This window comes from Salvelinus fontinalis, unplaced genomic scaffold, assembly GCF_029448725.1.
Source record: "Salvelinus fontinalis isolate EN_2023a unplaced genomic scaffold, ASM2944872v1 scaffold_0001, whole genome shotgun sequence".
Classification (NCBI taxonomy): Eukaryota; Metazoa; Chordata; class Actinopteri; order Salmoniformes; family Salmonidae; genus Salvelinus; species Salvelinus fontinalis.
Genome location: NW_026600210.1, coordinates 1,287,177 through 1,299,384, shown reverse-complemented (window position 1 = coordinate 1,299,384; position 12,208 = coordinate 1,287,177). Strand labels below are relative to the sequence as shown.

Sequence of the window (12,208 nt, the reverse complement as noted above, 5' to 3'; positions counted from 1 at the left end):
ATAACTAAGTGGCTCGGGGAACAAAACATCGATATTTTGGGTCCATGGCCAGGAAACTCCCCAGACCTTAATCCCATTGAGAACTTGTGGTCAATCCTCAAGAGGCGGGTGGACAAACAAAAACCAACAAATTCTGACAAACTCCAAGCATTGATTATGCAAGAATGGGCTTCCATCAGTCAGGATGTGGCCCAGAAGTTAATTGACAGCATGCCAGGGCGGATTGCAGAGGTCTTGAAAGAGAAGGGTCAACACTGCAAATATTGACTCTTTGCATCAACTTCATGTAATTATCAATAAAAGTCTTTGACACTTATGAAATGCTTGTAATTATACTTCAGTATTCCATAGTAACATCTGACAAAAAATATCTAAAGACACTGAAGCAGCAAACTTTGTGGAAATTAATATTTGTGTCATTCTCAAAACTTTTGGCCACGACTGTACACCACCCGATGTCACAGGAAGGCCAAAAATATCATCAAGGACAACAACCACCCGAGCCACTGCCTGTTCACTTCGTTATCATCCAGAAGGCGAGGTCAGTACAGGTGCATCAAAGCAGGGACCGAGAGACTGAAAAACAGCTTCTATCTCAAGGCCATCAGACTGTTAAAACAGCCATCACTAGCCGGATATCACCCGGCTACTCAACCCTCTACCTTAGAGGCTGCTGCCATCTATACATAGACATGGAATCACACTTTAATAATGTTACTCCACCCTGCACCTTAGAGGCTGCTGACCTCTATACATAGACATGGAATCACTGGTCACTTTAATAATGTTACTCCACCCTGTACCTTAGAGGCTGCTGCCCTCTATACATAGACATGGAATCACTGGCCACTTTAATAATGTTACTCCACCCTGCACCTTAGAGGCTGCTGCCCTCTATACATAGACATGGAATTACTGGCTGCTTTAATAATGTAACACTAGTCACTTTAATAATGTTTACATACTGCTTCACTCATCTCATATGTACATACTGTATTCTATTTACTGTATTTTAGTCAATGCCACTCCAACATTGCTGGTCCTAATATATATTTCTTAATTCCATTATTTTACTTTTAGATGTGTGTGTATTGTTGTGTATTGTTAGATACTACCGCACTGTTGGAGCTAGGAACACAAGCATTTCACTACACCCGCAATAACATCTGGTAAATATGTGTATGTGACCAATAAAATGTGATTTCTACCACTACTGACACCCTTCTAGGTTTATGTGTTTCTGTTAGAGGAAGTTGTTCAGACAATAAACCACCTATCTGTTTTTCCTCCACCCTGACCCTGACCCTACAGTCCTCATGCTCTTCCTTTTGGGAAGCATCAATATATTCTATTGTTTTGTCTAAGTTCCTCATGTGACTAAGACGTGTTGTATAGGGCTACAACAAAACAACAGTCTGACCAAGGCCGGCTGTGCTTCCTGACTCCCCTTTACCAGGAAGCAAGTGACTTTTCTTCTGACTTTTAAAGACATATTTATATACACGGTTTAACATATAAGAGTGTTAATATTTATATATGTGTTTTAAGAAATGTTAAATTACTTATAGGAGTATTAACAAAAGCAGGTTTTATGCCCTTATTTGGACTAAGTGATTTCCTGTGACCTATTGAGAAGCGTAAAGACCAACACGACATAGGATGTTATACTGGAATATTTATGTTAGCAGCCCATGTCTCCGTAATCTTTGGTGGACAGACTACATAACATGCATCTGATCAAACTATGCAAGATTTGGTCCTGGGATAAACGACATAAATGTCTCATTAACCATATTATTTGCTGCGAAATTACGATTTTATTCACTTATTTGGCTTCTTATTTGGCTTACAAAGGCTTCTATCAAATGGGGTGCTTATCTGGGTAAAGACCTGTTCTCATGTCTTATCTCCTCAGTGTGTCTCTAACAGTAAAGACCTGTTCTCCTGTCTTATCTTCTCAGTGTCTCTAACAGTAAAGACCTGTTCTCCTGTCTTATCTCCTCAGTGTCTCTAACAGTAAAGACCTGTTCTCCTGTCTTATCTTCTCAGTGTCTCTAACAGTAAAGACCTGTTCTCCTGTCTTATCTCCTCAGTGTCTCTAACAGTAAAGACCTGTTCTCCTGTCTTATCTTCTCAGTGTCTCTAACAGTAAAGACCTGTTCTCCTGTCTTATCTCCTCAGTGTCTCTAACAGTAAAGACCTGTTCTCCTGTCTTATCTCCTCAGTGTCTCTAACAGTAACGAACTGTTCTCCTGTCTTGTCTCCTCAGTGTGTCTCTAACAGTAATGACCTGTTCTCCTGTCTTATCTTCTCAGTGTCTCTAACAGTAAAGACCTGTTCTCCTGTCTTATCTTCTCAGTGTCTCTAACAGTAAAGACCTGTTCTCCTGTCTTATCTTCTCAGTGTCTCTAACAGTAAAGACCTGTTCTCCTGTCTTATCTCCTCAGTGTGTCTCTAACAGTAAAGACCTGTTCTCCTGTCTTATCTCCTCAGTGTGTCTCTAACAGTAAAGACCTGTTCTCATGTCTTATCTCCTCAGTGTGTCTCTAACAGTAATCACCTGTTCTCCTGTCTTATCTCCTCAGTGTCTCTAACAGTAAAGACCTGTTCTCCTGTCTTATCTCCTCAGTGTGTCTCTAACAGTAAAGACCTGTTCTCCTGTCTTATCTTCTCAGTGTCTCTAACAGTAAAGACCTGTTCTCCTGTCTTATCTCCTCAGTGTGTCTCTAACAGTAAAGACCTGTTCTCCTGTCTTATCTCCTCAGTGTGTCTCTAACAGTAAAGACCTGTTCTCCTGTCTTGTCTCCTCAGTGTGTCTCTAACAGTAAAGACCTGTTCTCCTGTCTTATCTCCTCAGTGTGTCTCTAACAGTAAAGACCTGTTCTCCTGTCTTATCTCCTCAGTGTGTCTCTAACAGTAAAGACCTGTTCTCCTGTCTTATCTTCTCAGTGTCTCTAACAGTAAAGACCTGTTCTCCTGTCTTATCTCCTCAGTGTGTCTCTAACAGTAAAGACCTGTTCTCCTGTCTTATCTCCTCAGTGTGTCTCTAACAGTAAAGACCTGTTCTCCTGTCTTGTCTCCTCAGTGTGTCTCTAACAGTAAAGACCTGTTCTCCTGTCTTATCTCCTCAGTGTGTCTCTAACAGTAAAGACCTGTTCTCCTGTCTTATCTCCTCAGTGTCTCTAACAGTAAAGACCTGTTCTCCTGTCTTATCTCCTCAGTGTGTCTCTAACAGTAAAGACCTGTTCTCCTGTCTTATCTCCTCAGTGTCTCTAACAGTAAAGACCTGTTCTCCTGTCTTATCTCCTCAGTGTCTCTAACAGTAACGAACTGTTCTCCTGTCTTGTCTCCTCAGTGTGTCTCTAACAGTAATGACCTGTTCTCCTGTCTTGTCTCCTCAGTGTGTCTCTAACAGTAAAGACCTGTTCTCCTGTCTTATCTCCTCAGTGTCTCTAACAGTAAAGACCTGTTCTCCTGTCTTATCTCCTCAGTGTGTCTCTAACAGTAAAGACCTGTTCTCCTGTCTTATCTCCTCAGTGTGTCTCTAACAGTAAAGACCTGTTCTCCTGTCTTATCTCCTCAGTGTGTCTCTAACAGTAAAGACCTGTTCTCCTGTCTTATCTCCTCAGTGTCTCTAACAGTAAAGACCTGTTCTCCTGTCTTATCTCCTCAGTGTGTCTCTAACAGTAAAGACCTGTTCTCCTGTCTTATCTCCTCAGTGTGTCTCTAACAGTAAAGACCTGTTCTCATGTCTTATCTCCTCAGTGTGTCTCTAACAGTAAAGACCTGTTCTCCTGTCTTATCTCCTCAGTGTGTCTCTAACAGTAATCACCTGTTCTCCTGTCTTATCTCCTCAGTGTGTCTCCAATAGTAAAGCCCTGCCATTGGCTACGGTGAACGTGATAAAGGATCACCCAGAGATGAGAGACTGGATTCATCCCATCCAGTCCTACACCCCATTCTACATCTCTAACTATAACTACACCAAGATAGTTGTGGACAGAGTACAGGCGTCAGACGACACCATGCATAACGTCCTGCTGCTAGCAACTGGTAGGTGATGTCTGGGCTCCATGTCTGGGAAATAGACTCTCTGGATTGAAATGAAATACCTACTATTGATGCTGTCGGTGAACTACAGATGTTGGATCTTAATTTGAGCCAGTTTCACAAAACAGGAAAATAATCCTGCAGCAACATGAAATGTGAATTATTGTATGGATTATAACTAATTATTATTTTTGGTAGAGGTTGATACATTTTTCGTAAAATTTTCTGAAGTTTTAAAGTGGAAAATACAAACTTTAGAAGACTTTTAAACCTTGAATACACAACACGTTTGCATTTCCTGCCGTTCTGGAATATTCTTCTAACAACAGCGTGATGAAATGAAGACACCATTGACCATTGTTCATCATGGTTGTGATCAGTATTGTTATCTTTATCACGTGTTATTCAGAGTCTAAGGTCAACAACGTCTTTAACAGCCTGTTAGGCCACAGCCCCGCGATATACTAGCTGTCTTATGCTACAGAAACCCTATGAAGAAACCTTAATACCAGGGCAGTAATACCAGGGCAGTAATACCAGGGCAGTAATACCAGATAATTAAAACCATGGCAGTAATACCAGAGCAGTAATACCAGGGCAGTAATACCAGATAATTAATACCAGGGCAGTAATACCAGAGCAGTAATACCAGGGCAGTAATACCAGGGCAGTAATACCAGATAATTAATACCAGGGCAGTAATACCAGGGCAGTAATACCAGGGCAGTAATACCAGGGCAGTAATACCAGGGCAGTAATACCAGATAATTAATACCAGGGCAGTAATACCAGGGCAGTAATACCAGGGCAGTAATACCAGGGCAGTAATACCAGGGCAGTAATACCAGGGCAGTAATACCAGGGCAGTAATACCAGATAATTAATACCAGGGCAGTAATACCAGATAATTAATACCAGGGCAGTAATACCAGGGCAGTAATACCAGGGCAGTAATACCAGGGCAGTAATACCAGATAATTAATACCAGGGCAGTAATACCAGATAATTAATACCAGGGCAGTAATACCAGATAATTAATACCAGGGCAGTAATACCAGATAATTAATACCAGGGCAGTAATACCAGGGCAGTAATACCAGGGCAGTAATACCAGATAATTAATACCAGGGCAGTAATACCAGGGCAGTAATACCAGATAATTAATACCAGGGCAGTAATACCAGATAATTAATACCAGGGCAGTAATACCAGGGCAGTAATACCAGGGCAGTAATACCAGATAATTAATACCAGGGCAGTAATACCAGATAATTAATACCAGGGCAGTAATACCAGATAATTAATACCAGGGCAGTAATACCAGATAATTAATACCAGGGCAGTAATACCAGATAATTAATACCAGGGCAGTAATACCAGGGCATTAATACCAGATAATTAATACCAGGGCAGTAATACCAGGGCAGTAATACCAGATAATTAATACCAGGGCAGTAATACCAGATAATTAATACCAGGGCAGTAATACCAGATCATTAATACCAGGGCAGTAATACCAGGGCAGTAATACCAGATAATTAATACCAGGGCAGTAATACCAGATAATTAATACCAGGGCAGTAATACCAGGGCAGTAATACCAGATAATTAATACCAGGGCAGTAATACCAGATAATTAATACCAGGGCAGTAATATCAGGGCAGTAATACCAGGGCAGTAATACCAGGGCAGTAATACCAGGGCAGTAATACCAGATAATTAATACCAGGGCAGTAATACCAGGGCAGTAATACCAGGGCAGTAATACCAGGGCAGTAATACCAGATAATTAATACCAGGGCAGTAATACCAGATAATTAATACCAGGGCAGTAATACCAGGGCAGTAATACCAGGGCAATAATACCAGGGCAGTAATACCAGATAATTAATACCAGGGCAGTAATACCAGGGCAGTAATACCAGGGCATTAATACCAGATAATTAATACCAGGGCAGTAATACCAGATAATTAATACCAGGGCAGTAATACCAGGGCAGTAATACCAGGGCATTAATACCAGGGCAGTAATACCAGATAATTAATACCAGGGCAGTAATACCAGGGCAGTAATACCAGGGCAGTAATACCAGATAATTAATACCAGGGCAGTAATACCAGGGCAGTAATACCAGGGCAGGAATACCAGATAATTAATACCAGGGCAGTAATACCAGATAATTAATACCAGGGCAGTAATACCAGGGCAGTAATACCAGATAATTAATACCAGGGCAGTAATACCAGATAATTAATACCAGGGCAGTAATACCAGGGCAGTAATACCAGATAATTAATACCAGGGCAGTAATACCAGGGCAGTAATACCAGGGCAGTAATACCAGAGCAGTAATACCAGATAATTAATACCAGGGCAGTAATACCAGATAATTAATACCAGGGCAGTAATACCAGGGCAGTAATACCAGGGCAGTAATACCAGATAATTAATACCAGGGCAGTAATACCAGATAATTAATACCAGGGCAGTAATACCAGATAATTAATACCAGGGCAGTAATACCAGGGCATTAATACCAGGGCAGTAATACCAGGGCAGTAATACCAGATAATTAATACCAGGGCAGTAATACCAGATAATTAATACCAGGGCAGTAATACCAGATAATTAATACCAGGGCAGTAATACCAGATATTTAATACCAGGGCAGTAATACCAGGGCAGTAATACCAGGGCAGTAATACCAGGGCAGTAATGACAGATAATTAATACCAGGGCAATAATACCAGGGCAGTAATAACAGGGCATTAATACCAGATAATTAATACCAGGGCAGTAATACCAGATAATTAATACCAGGGCAGTAATACCAGGGCATTAATACCAGGGCAGTAATACCAGGGCATTAATACCAGGGCAGTAATACCAGATAATTAATACCAGGGCAGTAATACCAGGGCAGTAATACCAGATAATTAATACCAGGGCAGTAATACCAGATAATTAATACCAGGGCAGTAATACCAGGGCAGTAATACCAGGGCAGTAATACCAGGGCAGTAATACCAGATAATTAATACCAGGGCAGTAATACCAGGGCAGTAATACCAGATAATTAATACCAGAGCAGTAATACCAGGGCAGTAATACCAGGGCAGTAATACCAGGGCATTAATACCAGGGCAGTAATACCGGGGCAGTAATACCAGGGCAGTAATACCAGATAATTAATACCAGGGCAGTAATACCAGGGCAGTAATACCAGGGCAGTAATACCAGATAATTAATACCAGAGCAGTAATACCAGATAATTAATACCAGGGCAGTAATACCAGGGCATTAATACCAGATAATTAATACCAGGGCAGTAATACCAGATAATTAATACCAGGGCAGTAATACCAGGGCAGTAATACCAGGGCAGTAATACCAGGGCAGTAATACCAGATAATTAATACCAGGGCAGTAATACCAGATAATTAATACCAGGGCAGTAATACCAGGGCAGTAATACCAGGGCATTAATACCAGGGCAGTAATACCAGGGCAGTAATACCAGATAATTAATACCAGGGCAGTAATACCAGGGCAGTAATACCAGGGCAGTAATACTAGATAATTAATACCAGGGCAGTAATACCAGGGCAGTAATACCAGGGCAGTAATACCAGGGCATTAATACCAGGGCAGTAATACCAGGGCAGTAATACCAGATAATTAATACCAGGGCAGTAATACCAGGGCAGTAATACCAGGGCAGTAATACCAGATAATTAATACCAGGGCAGTAATACCAGGGCAGTAATACCAGGGCAGTAATACCAGGGCATTAATACCAGGGCAGTAATACCAGGGCAGTAATACCAGGGCAGTAATACCAGGGCAGTAATACCAGATAATTAATACCAGGGCAGTAATACCAGGGCAGTAATACCAGGGCAGTAATACCAGATAATTAATACCAGGGCAGTAATACCAGGGCAGTAATACCAGATAATTAATACCAGGGCAGTAATACCAGGGCAGTAATACCAGATAATTAATACCAGGGCAGTAATACCAGGTAATTAATACCAGGGCAGTAATACCAGGGCAGTAATACCAGGGCAGTAATACCAGATAATTAATACCAGGGCAGTAATACCAGATAATTAATACCAGGGCAGTAATACCAGGGCAGTAATACCAGGGCAGTAATACCAGATAATTAATACCAGAGCAGTAATACCAGATAATTAATACCAGGGCAGTAATACCAGGGCAGTAATACCAGGGCAGTAATACCAGGGCAGTAAGGGCAATATTCTCTAGGGTGCAGGGTAGAGTACCAGGGGGTAGCCGGCTAGTGACTAAGGTTCAGGGTAGAGCACCGGGTGTTAGCCGGCTAGTGACTAAGGTTCAGGGTAGAGCACCGGGTGGTAGCCGGCTAGTGACAGTGACTAAGGTTCAGGGCAGGGTACTGGGCGGTAGCCGGCTAGTGACAGTGACTAAGGTTCAGGGCAGGGTACTGGGCGGTAGCCGGCTAGTGACAGTGACTAAGGTTCAGGGCAGGGTACTGGGTGGTAGCCGGCTAGTAACAATGACTAAGGTTCAGGGCAAGGTACTGGGCGGTAGCCGGCTAGTGGTGACTGTTTACCAGTCTAATTGATAGAAGCTGTTTCTCAGTGTCTTCCAGCTCGAGCAAGCCAAGGCTCTTGGACGGCTACTTACTTACTGCCAGGTCTCTGTAAACAGGCCTATTTCAGCTTGTAGATCACTGTGCACTGTAAACAGGCCTATTTCAGCTTGTAAATGACTGTGCTCTGTAAACAGGCCTATTTCAGCTTGTAGATCACTGTGCACTGTAAACAGGCCTATTTCAGCTTGTAAATGACTGTGCACTGTAAACAGGCCTATTTCAGCTTGTAAATGACTGTGCACTGTAAACAGGCCTATTTCAGCTTGTAAATGACTGTGCACTGTAAACAGGCCAATTTCAGCTTGTAAATGACTGTGCTCTGTAAACAGGCCTATTTCAGCTTGTAAATGACTGTGCTCTGTAAACAGGCCTATTTCAGCTTGTAGATCACTGTGCACTGTAAACAGGCCTATTTCAGCTTGTAAATGACTGTGCTCTGTAAACAGGCCTATTTCAGCTTGTAAATGACTGTGCTCTGTAAACAGGCCTATTTCAGCTTGTAAATGACTGTGCTCTGTAAACAGGCCTATTTCAGCTTGTAAATGACTGTGCACTGTAAACAGGCCTATTTCAGCTTGTAAATGACTGTGCTCTGTAAACAGGCCTATTTCAGCTTGTAAATGACTGTGCACTGCAAACAGGCCTATTTCAGCTTGTAAATGACTGTGCACTGTAAACAGGCCTATTTCAGCTTGTAAATGACTGTGCACTGTAAACAGGCCTATTTCAGCTTGTAAATGACTGTGCACTGTAAACAGGCCTATTTCAGCTTGTAAATGACTGTGCACTGTAAACAGGCCTATTTCAGCTTGTAAATGACTGTGCACTGTAAACAGGCCTATTTCAGCTTGTAAATGACTGTGCTCTGTAAACAGGCCTATTTCAGCTTGTAAATGACTGTGCTCTGTAAACAGGCCTATTTCAGCTTGTAGATGACTGTGCTCTGTAAACAGGCCTATTTCAGCTTGTAAATGACTGTGCTCTGTAAACAGGCCTATTTCAGCTTGTAGATGACTGTGCTCTGTAAACAGGCCTATTTCAGCTTGTAAATGACTGTGCTCTGTAAACAGGCCTATTTCAGCTTGTAAATGACTGTGCACTGTAAACAGGCCTATTTCAGCTTGTAAATGACTGTTTACCTTTCTGTATCTCCTTCCCCAGACACTGGAAAGATTCATAAGATCTTAAATGATCGTTTTAAACCTTTCATCATCTCAGAGACTCATCTCTCCAACCGCTCTGATGTCATCAGATCCATGAAACTGGACTCTAGAAAGGTACTGGCAGGGGGTGGCAGGGTAGCCTTAGTCGCTAAGAGCGTTAAGAGCCAGTAACGAATGGTTGCTGGTTCGAATCCCAGAGAAGAATAGGTGTTAAATCTGTCAATGTACTCTTGAGCAAGGCACTTAACCCTGATTGCTCCTGTAAGTCACTCTGGATAAGAGCGTCTGATAAATGACTAAAATGTGATCAAGTTATTTTGGATATGACGAGAAGGGTGTTCAGTATAGATATACACTGAGTGTACAGGTTATATGAGATATGACCTAGGTTCTATGTGATCAGGTTACTGTGCATTCTGAAAGTAGACCCCTTCACTTTCTCCATGTTTTTCCTCATCAATCTACACACAATACCTCATAATGACAAAGCAAAAACTGTTTTTTTAGAAATGTTTGCACATGTATTAAAAATAAAAAAAACTGAAATATCACATTTACCTAAGTATTCAGATCCTTTACTCTGTACTTTGTTAAAGCACTTTTGGCAGCGATTACAGCCTTGAGTCGTCTTGGGTATGACGCTACAAGCTTGGCACACCTGTATTTGGGGAGTTTCTCCCATTCTTCTCTGCAGATCCTCTCAAGCTCTGTCAGGTTGGATGGGGAGCGTCGCTGCACAGTTATTTTCAGGTCTCTCCAGAGACACTAAGCACACAGCCAGACTCTCTAAGTCCAGGCTCTGGCTGGGCCACTCAAGGGCATTCAGAGAGTTTTCCCGAAGCCACTCCTGCGTTCTCTTGGCTGTGTATTTAGGGTCGTTGTCCTGTTGGAAGGTGAACCTTCGCTCCAGTCTGAGGTCCTGAGGGCTCTGGAGCAGGTTTTCATCAAGGACCTCTCTTACCTTTGCTCCATTCATCTTTCCCCCGATCCTGACTAGTTTCCCAGTCCCTGCCGCTGAAAAACATTCCCAAGGCATGATGATGCCACCACCATGCTTCACCGTAGGGATGGTGCCAGATTTCCTACAGACGTGATGCTTGGCATTCAGGCCAAAGAGTTCAATCTTGGTTTCATCAGACCAGAGAATCTTGTTTCTCATGGTCTGAGAGTCTTTAGATGCCTTTTGGCAAACTCCAAGCGGGCTGTCATGTGCCTTTTACTGAGGAGTGGCTTCCGTCGGGCCACTTTACCATAAAGGCCTGATTGGTGGAGTGCTGCAGAGATGGTTGTCCTTCTGGAAGGTTCTACCACTTCCACAGAGGAACTCTGGATCTCTGTCAGAGTGATCATCGGGTTCTTGGTCGCCTCCCTGACCAAAACCCTTCTCATCCGGTCGCTCAGTTTGGCCGGGCGGCCAGCTCTAGGACGAGTCTTGGTGGTTCCAAACGTCTTCCATTTAAGAATGATGGAGGCCACTGTGTTCTTGGGGACCTTCAATGCTGCAGACATTTTTTGGTACCCTTCCCAAGATCTGTGCCTCGACTCCTTCCTGTCTCTAAGATCTACGGACAATTCCTTTGACCTCATGGCTTGGGACCTCAACTGTGGGACCTTATATAGACAGCTGTGTGCCTTTCCAAATCTGTCCAATCAATTGAATTTACCGCAGGTGGACTCCAATCAAGTTGTAGAGACATCTCAAGGATGATCAATGGAAACAGGATGCACCTGAGTTAAATTTTGAGTCACATAGCAAAGGGTCTGAATACTTATGGAAATAAGGCCTACACCGTAAAGAGCCTTTTACAGTATATTATTGAATCCATTTTAGAATAAGGCTGTAACGTAAACAAAATGTGGAAAAAGTGAAGGGGTCTGAATACTTTCTGAATGCACTGTTTAAATATTAGGAACACCATGACGTAGACTGACCAGGTGAATCCAGGTGAAGGCAATGATCCCTTATTGATATGTCACTTGTTAAATCCACTTCAATCAGGGCAGATGAAGGGGAGGAGACAAGTTAAAGAAAGATTTTTAAGTCTTGAGACGTGGATTGTGTAACTGTGCCATTCAGAGGGTCAGTGGGCAAGACAAAATATTGAAGTGCCTTTGAACGAGGTTTGGTAGTAGGTGCCAGGTGCACCGGTTTGTGTCAAGAACTGCAACGCTGCTGGGTTTTTCACCACCAACAGTTTCCTGTGTTTATCAAGAATGGTCCACCACCCCAAAGGACATCCAGCCAACTTGACACAACTGTGGGAAGCGTTGGAGTCGACATGGACCAGCCTCCCTGTGGAATGCAACTCAAAAATTTTTGACGGTGTTCCTAATGTTTTGTACACTCTGTGTAT

At 42.6% G+C, this 12,208-nt stretch overlaps 1 protein-coding gene across 1 annotated transcript in view; it reads left to right on the top strand.

Moving 5' to 3' along the window:
• The window catches only part of sema7a (semaphorin 7A), a 126,865-nt gene that overhangs the window by 104,022 nt on the left and 10,635 nt on the right, over positions 1-12,208 (top strand). Inside the window, exons 10-11 of the mRNA XM_055910028.1 lie at positions 3,858-4,053; positions 9,853-9,968. Coding sequence (XP_055766003.1) covers positions 3,858-4,053; positions 9,853-9,968 — 312 coding nt within the window. The remainder of the gene's footprint in view (positions 1-3,857; positions 4,054-9,852; positions 9,969-12,208) is intronic.